This window comes from Tachysurus vachellii, chromosome 10 (assembly GCF_030014155.1).
Source record: "Tachysurus vachellii isolate PV-2020 chromosome 10, HZAU_Pvac_v1, whole genome shotgun sequence".
Taxonomy (NCBI): domain Eukaryota; kingdom Metazoa; phylum Chordata; class Actinopteri; order Siluriformes; family Bagridae; genus Tachysurus; species Tachysurus vachellii.
Window position 1 is genome coordinate 132,524 of NC_083469.1, and position 24,887 is coordinate 157,410.

General features: G+C 41.2%; 2 protein-coding genes across 3 annotated transcripts in view; one reads left to right on the forward strand and one right to left on the reverse strand.

Moving 5' to 3' along the window:
* Positions 1-2,931: 2,931 nt before the first annotated feature.
* hhat (hedgehog acyltransferase) lies at positions 2,932-19,225 on the reverse strand. Of its 2 annotated transcripts, XM_060880289.1 has the most exons (12): positions 19,122-19,225; positions 18,529-18,658; positions 14,849-14,916; positions 14,230-14,343; positions 13,847-14,041; positions 13,454-13,696; positions 12,798-12,960; positions 11,991-12,141; positions 8,754-8,789; positions 5,112-5,313; positions 4,675-4,819; positions 2,932-3,451 (listed from the first exon to the last, which is right to left on the reverse strand). In XM_060880289.1, exons 2-12 carry the CDS (start codon positions 18,629-18,631, stop codon positions 3,366-3,368), a joined length of 1,506 nt encoding a protein of 501 aa, XP_060736272.1. In that variant the 5' UTR covers positions 18,632-18,658; positions 19,122-19,225; the 3' UTR covers positions 2,932-3,365. The 2 variants fall into 2 exon arrangements, with proteins under 2 accessions (XP_060736272.1, XP_060736274.1); XM_060880291.1 differs by lacking the exon at positions 5,112-5,313 and having other exon boundaries at positions 4,675-4,755.
* Positions 19,226-20,616: 1,391 nt separating this feature from the next.
* The window catches only part of acss1 (acyl-CoA synthetase short chain family member 1), a 31,595-nt gene continuing 27,324 nt past the window's right edge, over positions 20,617-24,887 (forward strand). Inside the window, exons 1-2 of the mRNA XM_060878997.1 lie at positions 20,617-20,987; positions 21,768-21,864. Coding sequence (XP_060734980.1) covers positions 20,675-20,987; positions 21,768-21,864 — 410 coding nt within the window. The 5' untranslated portion in view covers positions 20,617-20,674. The remainder of the gene's footprint in view (positions 20,988-21,767; positions 21,865-24,887) is intronic.

A 24,887-nucleotide genomic window follows, 5' to 3' on the forward strand; every position in this document is an offset into this window, starting at 1 on the left:
GTCTCTGTAATGAGAGGAATACCAGACATTATTAACATTATTGAAATATCCTGAGAAAATTGCATTTTTACTAAATAAATGCTTCTTAAATTTGAACCAAACACTTTAATTGTTTAATACAATTAACAGTGGAGATGTAATGCTAATGTAGCAGTCAGTCACCCAAAATGTTTAGTGTAAATCACTTTCTTAGTCCACATGACCACACTCACTTTGTCTGTGATGTCACATACACTACATTCTCAGTTATGTTATATAGCCCAAAGTCCTTTTCTTAGTGATGTCACAGACATGTCGAAGTTCAGATGGCTTCCTGTCATCTATAAACATTAACTAGATATTGATTTGTAGCTCAGTGGTGGAACACTGTAATGGAGGATGCTGGTGTGTGGTGTATTTTCTTGTAGAGTAACCTTTCTGCTCCTAAACACATTCAGAGCAAATCTATCCACAGAACACCACAGAATTATGGAAGATTGTGCTTTAAACACAGTTCTCTTTTTCATTGCTGCACAGTCACTTTCTCATTCTCAGAGCCTCTTCCCCAAGCTTCAATACCAGTGCAGCATTGTAGATGTAAACACACACACACACACACACACACACACACACACTGCTTGACAAGTTCTGAATAAAGATCAATTCTATAACTAATCTCTAAAAGACTCACACACAAATGTTAAATGCATTCAAACTTCTGTAGATTTAAAAAACATATTAAATATTATTTATTGTGGTAAACATTTTGTATTCAAATTCAAATTTTATGTCACATACATAAACATACATGGTATGTCATAATGAAATGTGTTTTACTTACAGTATAGTGAGATGTAAAAGAAAATGTAAAAATGTAGGAGCATAAGAAAGATAGAGAGAAAAAATAAACAGATCTGTGAATTTAGATATAAAAGATACAATAAATATAAATAAAAAATACAAATAAAAATAAAAACAGATCTGTGCTATTGCAATGAATGAGGTGGAATGCAGATGAGTATGTTATACTGTATATAATTTAGATCGATGGTATATACATGATAATGTACAAAGTAATGTAAATTGACCAGTGCAAAAAGAGTCCCAAAGTGATGTGTGCAGTGTGCGATGTATGGTGTGCAAAAGGGTACGTCTGAGATAGTAATATCATGTGTGAGTATGAATCCATAGAGACCTAGTTCTAGATGTTCTGTCGGTTGAGGGCTCGGGTGGCCTGTGGGAAGAAGCTCCTCCTCATTCTCTCGGTGTTTGCCTTCAGGGAACGGAAACACTTTCCCGACTGCAACAGAGAAAAAAGTCCATTGTTGGGATGGCTGAGGTCCTTCATGATCTTCCTGTCTTAGGTCTAGCACCGCTTGCTGTAGATAAACTCCAGGGCAGGAAGCTCAGTGTGGCTGGTATGTTCGGCTGACCACACCACCCTCTGGAGAGCTCGTCTGTCCTGTGTGCTAGACTGTTATGCTTCCTGTCAGGATGCTCTCAATGGTGCAAGTGTAGAAGGTAGAAGTGTTGAAGCACCTTAGAAGGCAGTGTAAAGTCCCTTAAGCGTCTGAGATGGAATAGATGCTGCTGAACCAGAGTATTGATGTGACAGGACCATGATAGGTTAGGCTTTATATTGGTAGGCTTTGAAGAAAATGCTGCATCACAATGAACCCACACACCCCTCACACATACCCCTCACACATACCCCTAACTCCACACACCCCTCACACACACTCTTCACTCTCCTTCCATCTGGTAAAAGGTACCGTAGCATTTGGCCCTCACAACCGGAATGTGTAACAGTTTCTTCCCTCAAGCCATCAGGCTTATCAACACCCAGAACTGACACACACACACAAACACTTGCACGTTCACTCAATGGTACTCAACTGCTGGTAATGTTAATGAATGAACACTATTCTTACAGTATGAAGATAACCAACCATCTCTGACTCCAGTGTGTCAGTGATTTCACTCCAGCTCGACAGTGTTGTTTGGTGTTGCTCGTATTGCAGGGGCAGACAAGGAGAGAATTGAACCATGTTTTATCACTGTATTGATGACAACCCTTTCAAGAGCTCTGCCACTGTTTTTTCCATGTATGAGACAGAGCAGTTGCTCTCACACCTGACCGACCCTCCCACAGCCAAGAGCATGTCCTTCACCTACTCTCCACTCTCAAGCACCATGGCACCCCATGCTGGTGAGAAACAGCTCTCTGCCAACCTCAGAGATCATGGCATCCCAATCATTACAACCCACCTTCAACTGCTTACAGCCAATCATATATATATATATATATATATATATATATATATATATATATATATATATATATATATATATATAGGAGGATTTGAATAAAACCAAAAATCAATCAAAATAAAAACAGTTCAGCAAGCTCGTTAGACACCAAACATCTCTTCCCTTTTGGCATTGTGCAGACAGACAGAGAGAGAAATGAAAGAGTCTGACACAGGAGAACCTGGCTGCTTGACAAGTCTACCTCTCTGAACAATAATTGTAGTATAAAAACTTCAGAGAAAATACTTCACTCGAGGCCGTGAGGTCAGACAGGACTGCAGCAGGATTTAAATTCACTATCGTTCAAAAATAGGGTAAATGTTTTATGTTGATTAATTGCTCTTTTTACTTTGATCTGTGTTTCGGTGATGTCCTGCGTGTTGTGTGTGTGTTTGTTGTATGCAGCAGGTACTGTTATAATTTGTTCATTTACATACTTGTTTGGAAATAATTTGGCAGAAAACATTGATTTCACTAAAGCTCTCTTGAATTGAATTTGCAGACAAAAAGATTCAAAGATAGACAGACAGACAGAGCCCCAGAGACAGAGACACAAAAATATTTGTGATAGTGTGTGTGTGTGTGAGTGTGTGTGTGAGAGTGTGTGTGTGAGAGAGAGAGAGAGAGAGAGAGAGAGAGAGAGAGAGAGAGAGCAAAAGGAAAAAAGGAACAATTGGATAAAAACCTGGCAGCAGATCTGAGAAAGATGAGAGTGTGTGATCAGGAATAAAACACACACACACACACACACATGCACACTAAGCATAAAAAAAAAGTTTATTTATGCACAATGAAGCACCTCCTGTCTTCACTGAGTGTACTAAATGTCTGATAATAATCCATTATTAAAAAAATAATTAGTTGCATCTGAAATTTTGATATTTATAAATGATCAGCTACGAGTGCTTTTATAAACCATATAAACATAAATAAATAACAGCAGTAAATGCATAAATCCATTTAAGCACAAGAAGAATCAGCACCCACCCCACCCCGCCCATTCCCACCACACACACATACACACACACCCAAACTCCAGACACACTCTGCCTGATGAGCTAAAATTCATACAGTCTTCATGTCTTCTTTCTGTCCATCTCCAGTCCAACCTGTGCAAAACAGTACAGACACCCAAGCACAGGAAGTGCAATGGAGGACCAGCCTGGGGGAAGAGAGGGAGGGGCAGAGAGAGAGAGAGAGAGAGAGAGAGAGAGAGAGAGAGAGGGAGAGGGAGAGGGAGTGAGAGATACAGAGTGAGAAAGAGAGAGAGAGATACAGAGTGAGAGAGAGAGAGAGAGAGAGAGAGAAATTCTCAGATTCTGATTGCCCTTCAGCTTTTTTTCACAATGTTATTGGCAACTTAATGTGTGTTTTGTCATGACAACAGACACTTAAGAATGTCCTGACCCCCTCTGACACACACACACACACACACACACACACACTTAAACTGAAGAGGGTAAGAAGAGCTCTACTGGTGTATCTACAGTTTAGCTTTTGTCCCACTAAGTAGCGTGGGCGCATTTTAGCATGCATTTTTATTTGTTTTATCTGTAATTTGCTGCCTTTAATTAAGGCTGAAATATAATGTATAGCACTTGTGATGGCAGTGGATGCAGCATTTTCACGCTCCTCCCACTACTACAGCGATGGTGATGAATGGACAGCAAGGCTTGAGCTTGGGCTTGTTCTGGACAGCCGGAGAGCACATGGTGGCAAGATGCGGCAGCAAAAGCAAGCGTTAATCAGAACGCAGCTGCTAAGTCCTCACCCTTAGGGAGAAAACACAAGCACCTCCAGATAGGTAAGAAGCCTTAGGCAGCAGAAACTGATGCTCACCCCAGACTATGTTCAGCCATACTGGTGGGATATGTGGACATACAGCCACACAGCAGCCAGCACTGGAAGTAACACAGCAGCCAGCACTGGAAGTAGTATGGACAAGTGCTCAAACACCAGATGGAAGCCAGTCTACTGCAGTAAGCCATGACCCAGGAGCTGGCCCAAAGCGTGCACACCACCACCACAAAGATCACAGCACCTTGCTAACGTTCACGCAAGTCACACTGCAGGAAGAGTGGCCTGAAGAGAACTGGGCCCAGATACTGGCCCCATTTCTCTCTGAGGATGATGATTTCGCTCTGAGCGACGATGATGCATGTGATTACACCACCTTAAAGCAAGAAGTCTTAATACGCTGTGGCCAGTTGACTGTCAATACCACAGCGGAGTACCACTGGTGGGCCTACAAACTCTGACTGCTCATTAAGGATACATTTATAAATTCTTCTAGTGTATTTACAGATATATGTAAAGCCGCTTTTTGACAATGTGTTGAATTAATTTAACTGAGCTTGTGTGTGTGTGTGTGTGTTATTGACGTACCTTGCATAAAAACCCTCTCCCAATACACACGGCCAATGTGAATTCCTCCCAGAAAAACCAGATTCGACAGAATTAACATAGCTGTGGAAAAAGCAGAGATAAGCGCAAGGCCACGCCTCCTCATGGACGATGACAGAGAACATGCCTGTAAGTGGGAGTGGGGGAGGGGTGGAGGGTAGTAGGGAGAGATAGAGAGACAGCAATAAAGAACAAGAGCAAGAGAGAGTTTATTAAAAAAAATCTGCATTGATGTATTCTAAACTAGGTTTGTGCTGTCAGAATTTTACACACACATGCACACACAGTCGCGCACACAGTCGCGCACACAGTCGCGCACACAGTCACGCACACAGTCACGCACACAGTCACGCACACAGTCACGCACACAGTCACGCACACAGTCACGCACACACACTCTGTGGCCTGTGTGTACTCACAATGGCAGAATGAAGAGGAGGCCAGCAGAGAAAGTGTGTGATGCTGTTCTCTAATATCACACACACACAGTTGAGCAGGGCCCAGCACTGCAGGTAGTCATGGCAACCGTGCCACAAACACACAAAGCTGAACGTCATCGCCATGGAGATAAGCTTATGGAAAAGCCCATGCTGAGAACCTCCCAAAGGAATGTACACATACCTGAATATACACACACACATTTTTCTGAAGAGAAACTCTAGAGTGTACAACACTGTTTAAACAGAGTGTCACTTCACTGGTGTGTACATATTAAAGACACAACATTAACATGGGGCTGGAACACACAACATGATGAATAATCACAATACTTTGAGTTGCTATCCGAGATTTGGTCTATTCTTGGATTTTTCACCATTCACTTTCTTCTTCGCAGCTGAATTTTATTCATATTCAGGCAGAACTTTACACCCATTCTCCAGAAACTCAAAATATCAAAAATAGGGTAGGGGTAGCTGTAAACAGTTGGTTACTGGTTAATTTGCCTTAAAATCTTTAATAAGCCTATATACGTGTCCAGGATGGTACTGAAGAGGCATCTCCTGCAGGCACTAGCTGTGGACAGTCCTCTGGCAGTGAACAAGAAAGCTATCTCAAACCTTTTTGCTCTGTTAAAACTAATTGACCACGTCTGGGTCATCTGACATCTCCCTGGACCACGGCAACAGAGGCGGCTGGTATACAAGGATGCATTTAAATTGTGTGAGGCCAGAAGATGCTTGGGTGAGGGAGTTCTGAGCATTCTCTGCCCATGGGAGGAGCTCGCTACAGCGCTGACGATCCTGGCTCCAGTACGTCTATGGGTAACAGCAGAGTTCTTGATTTAGTCACACTGCCTGACCATTTCATTGGGGATGGTAGCTTAAAGAGAGATTCATGCTGATTTTTTTTTCCTCAGAGAAGGCCCTCCAGACACATGATGTGAACTGCACCCCGGAGTCCTCTGGTATGCCGTAGTTCCAGAACATGTGCCTGAACAATTCCTTGGCAGTATAGACATGGGCAGGCCCTTTAGCAGTACCAGTTTGCATGACTTGGAGAATGCACATTAATATCCAGCCTGGTCACAAGAGAGGCTCAGCTGGAGGTATAAGCAATGTTGTCATTACTGAAGGGAAACACGAGTTCAGCCAATTTGCATGGGTTCAGGTGCTCCAGGCATCAGCAGGTCCGGTAGTGCCCGAGTGTGTGGGGGCCAGTTATGGATCAAGTTCAATGGACAGTCAGCGTTATTTATGCCAGGGTGGTATTTTCATCCCTGCAGATGAGTTTGGCCTGGAGCGTGTTGTTGAGGCCCTCCCAAAACACGACTTTCAATGGCAGGTTGTTCCATCCACTCTGGGTAGCCAATATATGAAACTTAACTAGTAAAGCTGAAGGATCTGAACAGAGTCGCATCCCCCAACAGGATACTCAAATACTACATTTTGGAACAGTTGGGAAAACAGACAGCTGCTGCCCAATCCAGAGCTCTACTGGTGAGCATCATTATCAGGAATGCATACTTGTTAGCACTGTCACGGTGTCTGGTTGAGGATTGAAAAATATATATATAAAAAAATATATATATAACACACTGGTAAAGGAAATTCTTGCAGTGGTTGACTGAGCAGGGCATTATGAATTGGCTCACAATAGTCTGGAGCTGAGTTATATCTGCTGGATTGGCTTGTGGTGAAGTCTCCTGTAAGAATGAGGCAGCAGAACCATGTGCAGTGCAAGAAAGGACTTTTAATGAATAAAGTATCAACAAAGCCAAAACAATAAGTGAGTTCAGGGTCGAAGAGAAACAGGCAAAGAGTAAAAACACAGTAAGACAACAGCATAGCAAACAAAACTAACATGGGCCAAAATCCAAACAGCAATAATCCAAAAAACAGAATACGCAGTCAATAATGGAATAGACAAATGGCTAGGTACGTAGCAAGGAGTAACAATACTTCACATCCGGTGCACATACCAGATGTATCCCACTATGGATACTTCACAACCATAGTGCACATGATCACAAACCTGGAAGAGGAAACCAGAAGTGAACCTCGTAACCAGGAAGTCAGTATTCTGGCAAAGGTTCCCCGCTGACTACCAAATTACCCAAGATGAACTATTTGAGGCATTCAGGAACCCCAAAGACAAAAAAAAAACATGTAGCCCTGGACAGAGGTCACAGGACCATCAGGACAGAGATGAAGTACAGAACTACTGAAGTGCAGAGGTCCTTATTAAAACTGTTCAACCTGGTTCTCCAAGCTGATAGGCACAGGTTGGTGCTGCTGTCTCCTACTGAACCAGAAGAAAACTGTTTCAAAACAAGGCCAAATATCAGTTCACTTTAGGAAACACTGCAATAGAGCCCACGCTACACTACAATTAACTGAATTAACTAACTAAAAGTCTGAGCCTCAGAAGTCTTTGATCGTTGAACATATACTGTACACACCCCCGACAAAGCATTTGGCGGACACCCTTATACAGACCAACTTGGTGGTCCTGGGACTCAAACTCACAATCTTCCAATCAGTAGTCCAGTACCCTAACCACTGAGATACCACTTACCCATACACCGTTAACATACCCCGTTAACATACAACATGCTTTGGCAACAATTTGATTCTACATTCATACCAATCCAGACGTGTGTGTGTATAACTACTCTAAAAGCGTTGGTGAGTCAGGAACCTCTCACACACCTCCACTTTCTGAACTCCCACAATTACAGTCCATTTAAAAGCTCATTAACACCACTCCAAATGCAATTTAACACACACACACACACACACACACACACACACACACACACACACATATGAATATGCAGATAAGGTCACTGCTCTCCTCCACAGATGTCTTATTCAGAAGCAGTAAGAGACTGAGATAAAGCAAAGCTGTGTTCTTCAATCATTGAGATCTGAAGATGAGAAGAGTGATGAAGAGCTTTTACTGAGAGTGAGACAGGTGGGAATGATTGAGTGCTCTTGGGGAGAGTGAGACAGTTTGATGGACTGGTGTCCATCACATATTGTCACAATATTTGCTCTTGCACTCATTTGCATGTTTTAATAAATGTTATTTTAATATATAGGACACAAACAGAGATCTGAATGTACCTCTTTATAGCTTTATTTCATATGCACATATTCACACACACACACACTGGCGTGACTCCAGTTGGCCACTCGATCGTCTTCCTCTCACTAAACACATGCAGATTTGAAGTACTGCCAGTGGATGAACCCTGAGCTAATCCTGCTCTTCTGCTCAATCCATATCAGTGTCAGGGTTTTGGGGGTGTGGGGTGGTGCTAATGGTGTAGGCATGGATTGGGGGGGCGGGGGTACATTAACATGGAGGAGGGCCATTAGAATAGGTGGACATTAATGGAGAAGGGGGAATTGATACAAAACATGGCATTAGCCTAGGGCATTAGTAGAGAGACAAGGAATTAGCATGGAGAAACTTAAGGGAATTTTTCTTGTGAAATTTACTTGAGAAAGAAGCAGACAGACAAACAGGGATATTACATTACATCACATCACATCACACAGACACACGGACAGATCCCAGCACCCCAAACACCCCACACCCCACACCCACACACATACCTGATGAGCCATCTGTATAGCCCCACATCAAAGTGCCTGAAAGTTGAGAAATAATAACAGATCAGAACAATTATATTCTTTTTGTTTATTTATATCACCTGGAACCAGGATCACCATGGTTACAGGAGATTAGGGTCTGCGTCTGCATTTAAACATTTAATGATTTTTTTATCATTATTTTTTAGTGTTAATAGGTTGCATTTTTCCCGCACAACTAAAGTATATGTAACATTCACTATGGCTAACACTTCAATGTGCTATCAGCTTTTTCAAAACAGCTTCTTTCCGCTTTACTAATATTGTCATCAATAGATATCATTGTTCTTATTTCTGAAATAAAACACAGTTGTCGCACTGTTTAATTCACTCTGAACCCCATCCAGCTGCTATTTGAAGGAAAGAGTGATGAAGGAAAGGGACTGAGCTACACACTAAGCAGGACTGAGGCTGGAAACACATCTAAGTCTTCAGTTGATCACCTGAGAATTGAATGAAAACAGAGCTGCACACTGAGCCATGCTTCCATAATTAATCTCCTGTGTTTTCCAGAGCTACTGTCACATCTGTTAGGATAGAGGTTTGAGCCTGAGCTACTGCTCTGACATCAGTTTAGACAATTCTCCTTTAAAAGCTCGAAACAGGAATGAAATCAGTGAGAGCAGAAATTAATCCTGTATCTAAAGCCACTGCAATTAACACTTTAGCACTTTAGCCCCATTGTCACAGATGGTCCTGAAACCAAAAAAATGGTTTTCTGCAGTAATTTTTAATAAAAATTTGATCCGTATTTCTTGTGCCTTTATTAAACACATTAAACATTCACAATGTTAGAGGAAAAGGTATGTGATCCCTTGGATTGGTGTACTGGGTCATGGTGGCATGAGAGTGTGTTGGCTTTGCTGTTCTTGGTACCTGGTTGATAAGTGACTGTATATTGAAAGTGGCTGACGAACAGAGCCTCTCGCACTTGGAGGGGGGTCAAGGCACTTGGACTTCCAGGAACGTTGCAATTCCTTCACTGATGTGGGGAGAGGACACACGGTCACTACTTTCAGTTTAATTTGGTCCATCTTCACTCCGTTGGTGCTGGAGTGGGCAGGTCAAGACAATGCACACATGATGAACATGGTCTTTTAGTGTATCTGAGTTGATGAGGATATCAATGTATGGTACTATATACTGAACAGGTTTTTAAACATTTCATTTACAAAGATTGAAATGTTGCTGGCCCGTATGGCATTACTAAATATTTGTAGTGCCCCCTGGTGGTGCAGAAGGCGGTTTTCCATTTGTCTCCCTCTTTAATGCATATAAGGTTATATGCACTTCTTAAATCAAGTTTAGTAAACATGCCTGCCTCTGTTCTAAGGCTGCTGGGACCTGAGTAAGTGGGAAAGGATAGTGCACCATGATTGCTTTCAGGGTCGAGGCCCACCATCCTTTTTCCCCAACAAAGATGAATCCAGCTGCAGTGGGAAAGGCAGATGGTTGAAAGTATCCCAAGGCTTCTTCAATGTAGTCCTCTTTTTCCTTATTTTACAGAATCGACAGGGGGTATATGAGGGAGTGATCCATGTTGCAGTCAGACTGTGGTTACTGCAGTAAGGAGAACAATAGTGAGTTCCCCTATGTGGTGATAATGAGGTCTAGCTCGTGCCAGTGGTGAGAACGTCCATGGCACTCAATGGATATCCTTGCATTTGGAGAATTTGTTTCTCATGCATAGATAGCTCAGCCCTGTCTAGTGTTAACATCTCTGAGAATTCCTTCTGTGCAGGGATTCTACATATCGGTTCTTCCAGGGCCTTGTAGACCTGATCATTCTCCTTGGGGTCGGTGAAGTCAACAAGCGACTTCCTTACAGTAAAGCAGACAACATGCTGCCTTCGTGCATCCCAGGACTTCCCATCAAAAAGTGTAGACAATTTTTACTCTACGTTCAAAATATGAAGTGCTTAAGAATCACTGGAATAATTTTTTTATTTAACGCTTATGATGATAAACTCTTTCTGGAATCCTTATAGGATTTTCTTATTGTGAAATCATTAGTCTCTTAAATAATTTAAAATCTCTGGTTTCAAATCAAGTAGAACAATCTGAAAATGTGTCATCTGGTCTAGAATGCTCTATAATTAATGCTCTGAAACTTGTTGATGTGTTCGAGGTGGAAAATGACTTCCTCCCTGCAATCTAAGTCTTTATGTTGAGAATGCCTTGAAGTACTTCATGAGAATTCTTTCATTAAACTTCACAGCTTCCTGAAAAAATTATAATAAACTGTAGAATGTTACAGAATCCCATTACTGTGTGTGGCTGATTGATTGAGCTGAAATGTGAACAAACTCTTGAGAGAACCAAGAAAACCGAGATGCTGCTGAAAACTGAGAGGTATCAGCTGGAAAGATTAAAAACAGCTGTAAAATGTGTGTGTGTGTGCGTGTGTGTGTGAAGTGGATCTCTGTACTGAAACAGCAGTGTGCATGTGGAGCAGCTCTGCCCCCTGCTGGTTAGAATAAGCTTTATTCACCAAGTGTGCACAGGCACACAAGGAATTTGTTGTGGTTTTTAAGGTGCTCTTGGTATATACAGTACCGGGGTGACCAACCCGCGGCTCCCGAGCCACATGCGACTCTTTGCCCGGTTTCATGCGGCTCTTACGTTCATACCGAAGTTTGTATTTGTGTCTTTTTATTGTGTGTGTTCACGTCGCTTGAGTTCAATACGGTATTTTCGTAAAACGCGCATGTGAGTGGGATGAAAATACCTCAAAGTTTCCCAGCAGGAGCAAAATCATTTGAGTAAATAATTTGTGTCAAGTTCGCTCTCAAAATGCAGGGGAAAAAGGTGATGATCATGTGTGCCCATGTGTATGATGTGTTTCTTTGCAGTAACTTTGGTCTCTGACTGGTTGGACACCTCTGGTATATACAGTACATACATACATACATACATACATACATATCAGCCATGAAAACAGTAAATATTTAAATAGGTCATCAGTTATACAACTACTGGTAGTAATAACAATCAGTGAAAGCGTTAACCATTTTTCTCTCTCAGTGTGTTCTGCTGACAGACTGCAATAAAAATGGGTCGCTGATACAATTCAGCAGAAGCAAAGTTTGAATGGAAGCAGGCAGAGAGACAAAGTGTGAGCAGAAGGACTAAGTAGAACACTGCCCTGCAGCACAAGTGTGTGTGTGTGTGTGTGTGTGTGTGTGTGTGTGTGTGTCTCACCTCCACATCCCTTGGAAGCTATTCATGGTGCTCACACAACGGGGCAGAGGAGGAGGCTCAATACCATCCAACTTCATCAGCAGAGATGCAACACCATACAACACCAAATACTTCACATAGAAAAACTGTACGAGAGCCAGGGCCAGGCCTCCTATATCTCACACACAAACAGAGAGAGAGAGAGAAAGAGAGAGAGAGAGAGAGAGAGAGAGAGAGAGAGAGAGAGAGAGAGAGAGAGAGAGAGAGAGAGAGAGAGAGAGAGAGAGAGAGAGAGAAACAGAGAGAGAGAGAGAGAGAGAAATAGAGAGAGAGAGAAATAGTGTGAGAGAGAGAGAGAGAGAGAGAGAGAGAGAGAGAGAGAGAGAGAGAGAGAGAGAGAGAGATAGGGAGAGAGAGAGAGAGAGAGAGAGAGAGATAGGGAGAGAGAAACACAGAGAGAGATAGGGAGAGAGAAACACAGAGAGAGAGAGAGACAGAGAGAGAGAGAGAGAGAGAGAGAGAGAGAGAGAGAGAGAGAGAGAGAGAGAGAGAGAGAGAGAGAGAGAGAGAGAGAGAGAGAGAGAGAGAGAGAGAGAGAAAGAGATTTCAGCTGATCAACTACGTTTTATGTAAATGGCCACTATTATTTCTGGAATGCACAAACAAACACATGCACAAACATATAGACACAAACACACACTCGCACAAAGAAAAACACCCTAACACACACACACACGTACACAAACAGGCACACGCTCACAGGCACACGCACACACACATGCATAGGCACACACAAACATGCGCACACATACAAAAACACACACATACCCAGAGCCCAGGATGGGAGAACTACAAGGTAGGTCTCGTTGTTCTGGATGCTATGAATGTACATGAAGTGGATCATGAGCTCAGCTAAACACCACCACAAACACACACGCAAAGTTTGGCCCAGCATCACGGAGAGTGACACTTTACACACTGCACTCTTCATCTAAAGAGAGAGAGAGAGAGAGAGAGAGAGAGAGAGAGAGAGAGAGAGAGAGAGAGAGAGAGAGAGAGAGAGAGAAATAGAGAGAGAGAGAGAGAGAGAGAGAGATAGGGAGAGAGAGAGAGAGAAACATAAGTAGAACACTGCCAAGTAAAAATCTGTGTGTGTGTGTGTGTGTGTGTGTGTGTGTGTGTGTGTGTACACAACAACTTCATCAGGACACACTTCATGTTATAAACAGAAAGTAGTAATGATTTTTTTTCTCAGTGTTTATAATGATTTATAATCCCACACTTGATGTTTACAGTGATTTATATTATTATTATTATTTTTATTATTATTATTATTATTATTAATGAATGAATTTGGTCTTACATACAGTAAGACAATGATCCACATTAAATCAGGGAGTCTCTGATGATGGATTGTTTAGCACCATCACCGTCATGGTGTACAATCTTAGTTCCAGTAAATATATTGGTGTATTGTCACTCACCTGTTGGCTGAAATGGTTGTAGTTAATGATGGGTCCGTTGTAGAACAGTGGATGATAGAAACAATATGAGACAAGGTCGTAGAGTTGTGTTAGAAAGTTCAGCAAAGAGAAATCGTGATTTGTTTGTGTGTCCTGCAGGGGGCTCCAGCACAGCTCCAGGCTGAAGCTGACACAGCGTAACAAACACATTGCAATGCTGAACATCAGGAGATAATAGTTCTCCTCAGAGTCGTACCAGCCTCGCTGTGAACAGAGCACAGGACACGACTCATCATTCATAAAGCACTAAATAAAGTCATAGCATGTTCTACTGGCTCGTACACTAAATGTCTAATATTTATTTTCATTTAGTTTTCATGTCACTGGTCAAAATAACGTGATTTAAAAAAACACCTGTATATCTTGTGTGCTGCTGATGTGCAGCGTAGAAAGCAGGAAGAGGGTGCAGCCCCAGGAAAGGGCGGGGTTCTGCAGCTGAGCGACAGCCAATGAAATGCCTAGGTGAAGCATCAGAACGGCCACGCCCCTCAAACCAAGGAGCCACCAGGCACATAGAACACCATACACTGTGAGGATGGCCTTTCTCATCTGTATCTCACACACACACAGACACACACGCACACAATAACTAACCCTGAGAGGAAAAAGACTCACAATGGACAGTGAGATTATAAATTAGTGGTAACAGCTCATACAGAGTCTCTAGTGGTTATTAAAATAATATGATGTATAAATGGTGTCATATTGGGGCTTCACAGAGACAGTGTGAAGTTCACCTGAGGCATCCACACACTGGAAAACTGTGACAACACAGCATGACCAATAAGAGACCAGAGGAGAGAATGCCACACCCACTCAGTCCAGAAACTCCACTCAAAATCAGCAGCATCCTGTGGAGAAACACACACACGCGCGCGCACACACACACACACACACACACACACACACACAAATACACACACAACCAGGCACACACAAACACAAAACCACACACACAACCAGGCACATGCACACACAAACACACACACACAACCAGGCACATGTACACACACACACACACAACCACACACATGTACACACACACACACACACACACACACAACCAGGCACATGCACACACAACCACACACACAACCAGGCACATGCACACACAACCACACACACAAACACACACAACCACAAACACAAAACCACACACACACAAACACAACCAGGCACATGCACACACAACCACACACACAACCAGGCACAAACACACACAACCACACACACAACCAGGCACATGCGCACACAACCACACACAGTTTGGGGACTTTTGCTGCAAACAGAAAACAGTAAAATAAATCCTCTGTAAAATATGTGTATAGTCTTCAGTAATCATTGGCTGTGTCATACCTTTTTACTGCCCTGGATCAAGAAGCCTTTCTCAAGCTGCCCCTCTTTTTCCAAGCTCTCCTCATGCTCTACATATTACACAAACAGGAAGTGACATCACCTTAAAATGTGTCTCTGATGTGCCTTCATTCTTTTTCATATTGGTTATATCTCATGAGGAGGCTGATGATATTCTGCTTGAGCAAGAGCAGCAGAAATCACACAAACCTTATGTTATTCTGATACAACTGTACACACAACACACAGCTGAGCACACACACAGGAAATGACATCATTAGAGGGTAGAATGGATTACGTAGTACTGTGTCAGTTGTCCAAGAGTTTGGCTTCTGCCCAGAGTTATTATAATAATTATACTATATATTTAGGAGATAATTACACAGTGCGCAACACACTTCAGCAGAATAAACACACACAATAAGGCTTTTTATTCTCATTCTCAATAACTCTACTTAACAATCCTGACTGAATAAAGTCCCTTTAACAGGGTTGTAGCTTGATGGTATCCTCATACCCTTATCTAGGGAAGTGACGTGAGGAGATGAGGACTTGATGAGGACCGTTAACCTTAGTGGGTGTGGCCAGCTTTTATCACTGGTCATGTCAAACTGAACCAGACGTTCTCTGGTGAGACATGAAAACTAATCTAATGATAATCACTAATCCCACCAACTCAGGTTTTACGCCTCCCTTAACCGTACCATTTCAGGTGAAATATGTGAAGAATTAAGGTGGCAGTAAGTCCTTTGATGTACAGGGTGTATGTGCACCATATTATATTTATTTTTGTGTTCTGTACCACAGCAGTGCAATTTACTGTACACTGAGACACACATTAAACTCCCCCACTGCTTTTAGCATACAGCCATGTCTGTCAGTGTGTGTGTGTGTGTGTGTGTGTGTGTAATAAAATCACAAATTCTGTTCTGCTGACTAATCAGAGGAAAACCCACAGCTACATCATGAGTTGCTTTAAGTGTAAAACCTCTCATCACCCTGACACAAGGTTGTCATGCAGGTTCATCGGTGTATTAGTATAAAGTTAGGACACCCCGATTAGGACACCTTATTAAATAATCTGTTGTTCTTCATTATGAAATTTCTGATCTTGTTTTAATTTAAATGTACCTGTAGATGAAAGGGATGTAATTGCAGGTCAACAACAAAAATCACTTTGTTTTCAAAAAATAAATCAACAAAAATGAATATTTAAACTGAGGAAACAGTTAGTACACCCTGAGCTAGTGTTAGATAGTGTTTCCTCCTTTAGCTGAAATAAGCTCAATGAGATGTTTCTTTAGTCATCTACCAGTTTCTGCCATCAACTGGAAGAAACTCTTAAGTGCAGAACACTTTGGGTGATGTGCTGTGTGATGTTAAGGGATAGAGAACTTAGAAGGACAGATGGTGATGGACTTTGCTAAGTGGATGCAAATGGCTGAAGTTAATACTTATTTCCAGAAGAGAGAGGAACATAGAGTTAAATATGAGTCAAGGTAGTGCTAACAGGCAAGGAGAGTGTGCAGAGAAGATGGAAGGAGTAATTTGAGGAGCTGATGAATGAGGAAAATGAGAAGGAAAGATGGGAGGAAGAGGTGAATATTGTAGAGCAGGAAATAGCAAAGATTAGAAAGGATGCAGTGAGGAAGGATCTGAGGAGAGTCAAGAGTGGAAAGGCTGTTGGTCCTGATGACATACCTGTGGAGGTGTGGAAGTGTCTGGCAGAGAGGTGTTATAAGAGGACATGAGGGTAATTGGTGTGAGAGTAGAGGATGCCAAGGATAGAGTTAGGTGGAAACATATGATTGGCTGTGGCGACCCCTAACGCCAAAAGCCGAAAGTAGAAGAAGAGCGATTCACATTGTCTCAATGCAGCTTTACAGAAATATAGAAAAATAATTTAAAATTAAGTTACTATTTATCTCTAATATCGATCCCTAATGAGCAAGCCAGAGGCATCTGTGGTGAAGAAAAACTCCCTAAGATGATATGAGGAAGAAACATTGAGAGGAACCAGGCTCAGAAGGAAACCCATCCTTATTTGGGTCCTAGGCAAGCATAGGTACTCAAAGGTAATTTCCCACATAGGAGCTTAGGCCTTCGTCAGTCAGAGATTACTAAGAGTAATATTGTAGAGGTGTTTAAATGAGTCGAGGCGATGTCTGATGCTGTAGTATGCTCTGGCCCATCCTAATTTGGCGTGGTGATGTAGCTTACAGCACGATATGGTCAATAAACTGCTGGATGTCCAGGTGGTGCTCCGAAAACAATGTGGGCTTCATAGATAATTGGAGCACTTTTAAGGGCAAGGCCGGCTAATCTGACTGTCTGCTAGCTGCACTGAGTCGTCAACCAGGGTTCACAATATAGAGACTGTGTCTGTTTCCCGAGCCCAGAAGTTTAATGTTCTGTGTTTAACAGAAACATGCGTCAAACCAAACAAATTTGACTCATGAAACAAAGCTTGTCTGTCCGGTTCTAGTTATACATCAGCCATGTCTAACAGGCAGGAGAGGAGGAGTCGCAGTTATGCGTTATGATAACCTGAGAGATCTTTTGTTTTTTTATGATCTGTCACACCTACATCGATCTAAAGGTGCAGGATATTTGGTAGTACCTCAAGTACAAAAAGTCTCCAGCAGGGGGCAGAGCTTTTTCTTACAGAGCCCCACAGTTATGAAACAGACTTCCAATTAATGTTCGGGACCCAGACACAGTTTCAGTGTTTAAGTCCAGGATAAAAACACATTTGTTTAGTTTAGCTTTTTATGAATAGCTTTTCTTAGGTAAAGGAGCAGATCTGGAGGGTTTAAGGGCGCTTTGGGGTGAATTTGCTTGGACGTTCTGACCTGGCCATGTTGGCAGTTGTTTTAAATCTTATCCATGTGTTAATGATTGTGTTGAATGGCTGATTACAAATTCTTTTTATATCTTTTTATATCCCTTACCTACGGTGGCCGAGAAGTGCAAAACAAATTAACAAATCCCAAAAAACATTAACAAATCCCAAAACACAACGACAAGTCAGACAACCCGGAAACGGTAGTGTATCGTTTTTGAATGGAAACTTACCGATCATTGGACAAGACACCTGTCACTCAAGATATACAGGTATGTGTAATGTGTAAAGTTCTCCGTTTAAATATAAGAAAATAACAGAATTAATCCACAGTAATCCATTCCATCCATCCATTCCAACTTTTCCCTGTGGCAGACTGTTGAACGTCATGTATACCTTGAGTGACAGGTGTCTTGTCCAATCACAAACTATAACAACCTCTTCCGGGTTGTCTGAAATGTCGTTGTGTTTTCTGATTTGTTAATTTGTTTTGCATTTCCCGGCCACGTACTTACCAGACTCATAAGCGTCAACAATCTTCTTTCTAAATGAGCTGTTTAGATCTCACCGTGGTGAAACTTCTCACAATTAAACCAAACTAAATATGTGAGGTTTAAAAAAAACACAAGCCTTCTTCAAAATTCTCTGTAATGATGTTCTAATAATTTGCACCTGATGTGATAAACCTGTAGGTAAAATAAATGTCATTATTTTTTTCCTCACAAGAAATTGGATATTTTTTTAAAATACATTTTACAGATCATTTAAAAAAGACTTTTCTTTGGTTTTACTTGTTTAGTTATATTACTTGAATCTTGAAAACCCCCGAGGAGGTTTGTACCTTTAGAGAACAGGTGAAGCTGGTAGAATGAGTAGAGGTGAGAGGTGAAGGACAGGATCCAGTACAGACTCATCTCCCAGTCAGGCAACACACTGGTCTCCATCCTGACCACAGCCACTCCAACCTGAGGCTAGATAAGATTAATAGGAGACACATTTCACACACATTACACAGACTAATGTTTTGAGGTATCTTCAATATCAACACAACAGCAGGCTGTAAGTGAGCTTTAAACTTAGTTGAGCAAAAACTAAGAGAAAGGAATTAATTAGCGTTTGTAATTCCACGTGTCCACTCTGGGCTTCCGTAGGCGTCTCCTTAGAAACGTACAAGCCTGGAACAGTTAGCAAAGTCTCTGGGTTCAGTGTTCAGTTTCTTTAAAAATATATATATTTTTTCTAGATATTTTCTCTACAGTTGTTAATGCAAACTGTAATTTAACAAACAAACAAACAAATGTTATCTTCAATAATGTTTTAATCATTACGAATAATTCGGGAGCGCTATATTGTTTTTATCACCGAGCTCCTTAGTAAATATATATCACATAAAGAAGAAACACAAGCTGGAGTTAATGCATTAAAATGACTCACATAATAACGATATAAAGAGCTTTAATATGTTTGTGTCCCGTCCATGTGAACGTGTGGGCGAATCCCAAACCGCTCCCAGTGACACACAAAGTGCACTACGTGTCACAGCTCAGCCTGGGCACTAGGGCACTTATTTAGGGGTTAATGAGCGATTCGGAAAGTGTCCAGTGAGTCGCTCGGCCTGCGCAGCCACACCCTTTACTTCCGCACGTGGTCTCCAGCTCGCATGTGATTGGTCGACATTTACACTCGTATATGATTCGTTAGAATAATTTTCTGAACGCTTATTCAAGTTTTTCCTGCATTGTAATTTATTAAATCTACTAAATATATAAAAACCTAGATAAAAGTATGTTGTTTTATTCAGTACGGTTTTTATGTAAAATAAAAATGATGTCAAATATAAAATCGAAAGTATAAATTGCATGTTTTTATTATGTTACAGGCACAATTAGTTAATTTTCCAGTGTTCAAATTACCTGGAAAATATGTAAAAAAAACAATAGCAAATATATGTAATAACTCCAATCTGTGAATATGTGACCAACTTTACTTAAGACGCCGAGGCGCTTTTTTCCTTCTCGATAGGTGAGTAACGTTGGTTTTGTTTTGTTACACAGAACTAATATATGTCTTTGTCCTTTACATGATTATGTTTGTGTGTCATTTTTACTTGTTTGTTTATCTACAATCGTATTGTTCTTCACTTCAGCTATGATAAAGACACATTTCTTTCCGTTAGTCGCCTGGGTTACGTATGTATGTGTGGGCGGAGCTATCGATACAGGGGTGGGACCTATTTGGGTTAGGGGCGTGTTTGTTTTGGTGATTTTATATGTCAACATTGGCTTTCACACTGACTTTAACACTGTACACAACTGAACCTGTGTGCTGTCAGATGTTTCTCTCTGATAACATGAAGGTTATTTCATCAAATAATAATAACCTGAGATTAAAGGCTTATCAGTTAACTACAGGAAACTTTAAGAAGTATGTGTGTGTGTGTGTGTGTGTGTGTGTGTGTGTTTATACATATAAGAACTGTGGTTTCTTTAGAACAAACTCTTTATTCGACTTTACCATTTTGTTTATGTTTAATGTATCCTATAAATAAAAGAAATGACTAAATGTTTGCAAATCTAATAATGTGCACAAAACAGTTTTTAATACAGTTTAATAAAACCGATCATTTAACAAGTTATAGGGAGCGCGCGCACAAACAGCTGCAACAGCGCGAGCACAGAGTATTGACGTCAACATGAGTATCAAATTATTATTAAAAAAGTGTGTGTGTGTATGTATGAGTATGTATGTATGCGTGTGTGTATATATGTATGTATATGTGTGTGTGTGTGTGCATGTGTGCATGTGTGTGTGAGAGTACGTGAGAGAGAGAGAGAGAGAGAGAGAGAGAGAATGATTGCATGTAGTTTCGCGGGTGAAATAAAAACCCCGGTGCCCCACCCCCCCCGTGTGTGTGATATCTTTGAGGAAGAGAAAGCACCTTGGCAGTAGCGCGAGGCGATGAGAAGCGCTCGCACACACATACAATAATGGCCTTGCACGGAGGTAAAGTTCTGCTGCTGTTTGCGCACGGCAGAAGGACGCATTTCTGGCGCGAGCTCAGTCCGGTCCCGGCGCTGCTCTGTCGCACGAGACGTCTCTCTGTTGCTGCTCCGAACTCGCTCCTGGCCTATAAGACGTACGCGGAGCTGCGCGAGCTCTCAGCCCGGGACCCCGAGCGCTTCTGGGACCGTGCTGCGCGTGAGAGGATCACGTGGAGCAGGATGTTCGAGCGCGTGCAGGACTGCGATGTAGCGCGAGGGAAGATCGGCTGGTTCCTCGGGGGGCAACTAAACGTTTCCGGTAAAATAAACAACATCATGTTAAAAAGCAAAACTTCCGCTCTACATTCAATCAGTTTCCCTCTGAGTTAAACTACATCTAAACAACAAGCAACACTTTACAGCTCTTACACTTTAATACTGTAACAGCGACAAGGTGGTGATTTTATACTGTAGCTTTAAACTGTAGCTTTAAACTGTAGCTTTAAACTGTAGCTTTAAACTGGAGCTTTAAACTGGAGCTTTAAACTGTAGCTTTAAACTGGAGCTTTAAACTGGAGCTTTAAACTGTAGCTTTAAACTGGAGCTTTAAACTGGAGCTTTAACACACTTTACATTCCAGAGCTGTTTCCTCTCGAGATCCACACATACATACACACATACACATACACACACACACACACTGAACACAACTATGTTCTCTTTATGTGTTCACTTCACTCTGACACTGGTACGGTTTCATCCTACACTGACACTAACTCACACACACACACAACACCGAACACAACACTGAGCGACACCCTGCTGCTATCTGATCTTGAAAACTCCCATTATTCTTTGTTTTTGGAGTTCACTCCCTCATCTTTACTTTTTATCTCACACTTCAGCACATACAACTTCCCCTCTCTCTCTCTCTCTCTCTCTCTCTCTCTCTCTCTCTCTCTCTCTCTCTCTCTCTCTCTCTCTCTCTCTCACACACACACACACACACACACACACACACACACACATATTTTCATGTCAGTCAGTTATTAGTCAGATGATTATTTCTCTAACAGATTTGTGTGTGTGTGTGTGGCAGTAAACTGTCTGGATGTACATGTTGCTAAAGATCCAAATCGAGTGGCTCTGATCTGGGAGAAAGATGAACCGGGGCTGGAGGAGCGAGTCACATACAGGTCTGAAATATTTATATGTTTTTAATTTCTAATTATCTACATGTGATCACACACACACACACACACACACACACACACACACACACACACACACACACACACTCTCTGAATTGTAAATCTGACATTGATCATGAGTTTAATAATAAATATTGACCCTAACCACATTTCCCGTAAAGAGTGTAGTGGAATTGTGGAGTGTGAGACACTGAGGCGTAACGTCATTGTGCTGGAGGCCATGTGGTTTAACCTGTTCTGTGGAGGTGTGAATGATTGACCAGATCCTTATTATTACTGAGAGACATGTTCAGAGCTGAAGCTTATAAACCCTAAAGCTCACCCATTCTGATTTCACAGCTTTTAGTACATGATGGAATTTGCTCACAGCTCCTTTTCTTTAAAAGACAGTAAATGCTGTATAAATGCTTTTTTAAGCCAAAGGTCAAATCTTTACAACATTTAAAATCAGAATCTTTTTGTGTAGAAACTCGAATTTCATCTTTAAACAAAATTTACTTTAGCGTGTAACTGCTGATGTGTTTGTGTGTGTGTGTGTCACTGTGACTGAAGAAAGACCAAAGATCAGAAAGTCAGTGTTACTATGAGAAATTTAGGAGCGAGTGATGAGAACAGTGCTGTTTCAGCTCTTTGGAGATTTTGAGATTTCATGTTAGAAATTCAGAGGATTTACTACATGTGAAACTTTGTGAAATCCAGTTTAGAGAACTCACTCATATGCCTGAGTGTATGATGAAATGTTACAGTAGCTGGGAGTGTGTGTGCATGCGGGTGTGTGTATGTGTGTGTACAAGCAGCTTTTGGAGCCCATTTTAGCAAAAAGCTGGAGTGTGTAGATGATAATTACACACAATGCTATAATAACTTTTTTCCATAATATCATTTTTTCAGACACACACAAACACACTCACTCACACACACACACACACACCAGACAGAGTAGAGGCATGTGTTCCAGTTTAGCTCAGAACACAGAACTGAACTGTAAACTGCCTGATAATCTGCTAATCACGTTGTAATGAAACAACATGAACATTTTACTGGATAATTAAATAATTAAATCAGTTTTAAAATATAAATGAGCAAAATCTAAAAGCAGGAATGGATAATTTCATAGAACATATAAATATGCAGCAAGACAATATTTTTACGATCTGCAGTAGAGAAATGTTTTGAATGTTTGAAGGTAAATCCACATGACTGTGCGATTTCTATCACTTCCAATTTGTGATATACAAAATGTGTGTATGTCCGTGTGTGTATGTCCGTGTGTGTATGTCCGTGTGTGTATGTCCGTGTGTGTATGTCTGTGTGTGTGTGTATGTGTGTGTGTATGTGTGTGTATGTCCGTGTGTGTGTATGTCCGTGTGTGTGTATGTCCGTGTGTGTGTATGTCCGTGTGTGTGTATGTCCGTGTGTGTGTATGTGTGTGTGTGTGTATGTGTGTGTGTGTATGTGTGTGTGTGTGTATGTGTGTGTGTGTGTATGTCCGTGTGGTAAGATGGTCGATGCAGGGGCTAACTAGCAGAAAAGGAAATGGCAAAACTCTGGAAAAAATCCAAGGAAGTGTCTTTTTATTTACATGAGCCACCATTTTCAAACAGGTGTGAAAGAAGCCAAAGCAAAATCTCCATTGAAAATCAAAATTTAACAAAAACAAATTAATTAATAAATAAATAAATAAACAAACTATTCAAAGTACAACTCACTCAACAAAACACAAAAGGGAATAACTAAATTGTTGGCTACTGTTCCAACAAACACCCCCTCCCCTCTGCAACATTTCCTTTGTCTTTACCAACCTGGTCCCCTCCCTTCATATTCAAACGGACCAATCATAACACTCCATATGGTAGCAACATTATTTTACACTTCACAGATCTGATCACTTATAAAATCTACCTGTAATCAAAGGCATTATCCTTTAACAAATCACCAAAATATCTACATACAAGACATTTTCTACCATTACTACACCTTCAATACTCCACCACTCCGTCACAACCAGGAGGAGGAAGACAGACCCAGTTACAGGATAGCGTCAAATAAATAGGGTTTAATAAATAATAATACACAGAACAGGAACACAGACAAAAACTAAACAGGACAAAGGACGAGGGTTCACTGACGATGACGGTTAAATAGACACGACAATTAACGATAGGGAACAGGTGTGTAGAGATGGGAGGAGTAAACAAAGGTGGGGCAGACATGTGACACAGAACATAAACAAATGCACAAAGGTCCGGGCTGAGTCCTGACAATACATTACTACATCTTTAATACTCCAACACAACATTACTACACCTTAAATACTCCAACACAACATTACTACACCTTAAATGCTCCAAAACAACATTACTCTCACTCAAAACACTCACACTCTTGCACGCACGCATGCACACATAATTAATTCAATTTACTTGTTTAGCTATTTTAACAATTCACATTGTCTCAAAGCAACTTTACAGAAGTATAGAAACCAAAGAAAGAAAAAAAATATAGAAAAATAATAAGAATAAAAATAAATAAATGAAAACATACATTTAAAGTATAAAATTTATTTAAAAATATTAATTTAAAAACTCTAACATCTATCCCCAATGACATGACTGAGGTGACGGTGGTGAGGAAAAACTCCCTGAGATAATATTATGAAGAAACCTTGAGAGGAACCAGACTCAGAAGGGAACCTCTTCCTCATTTGGTCACACTGGACAGGAAATACTGTAAATGTAAATAATGTCCTTTCTACAACAGTTTATAATAGTGCAACAAGAGCTCCTGAGGAACTAATGGGTCATCGTAAACTCTGAGTTCAGACCTGAGTTCAGACCTGATTGCTGATAAACACCAGAACATACAGCTGACTGACAGAACATTGGTTCAAAAGAAGACATGACGTCTCCGGGAGGCTTCATACACAACAATCCCATGAGACACTGACTGACCATGAAGATCAATCCCTGGCAGGGTGACAACCGTTCGACGAGACTCCAAACAGGGGT

Bases quoted from the DNA above. Each gene is read 5' to 3' on its own strand.
- hhat (XM_060880289.1), bottom strand. From the start codon at position 18,631: ATGGAGACCAGTGTGTTGCCTGACTGGGAGATGAGTCTGTACTGGATC. The intron at 8,790-11,990 runs GTGAGACACACA...CTCAACTTTCAG, and splicing joins AGCTTCCAAGGGATGTGGAG to GCACTTTGATGTGGGGCTAT. The intron at 5,314-8,753 runs GTATGTGTGTGG...GTGTATATTCAG, and splicing joins CTATACAGATGGCTCATCAG to GTATGTGTACATTCCTTTGG.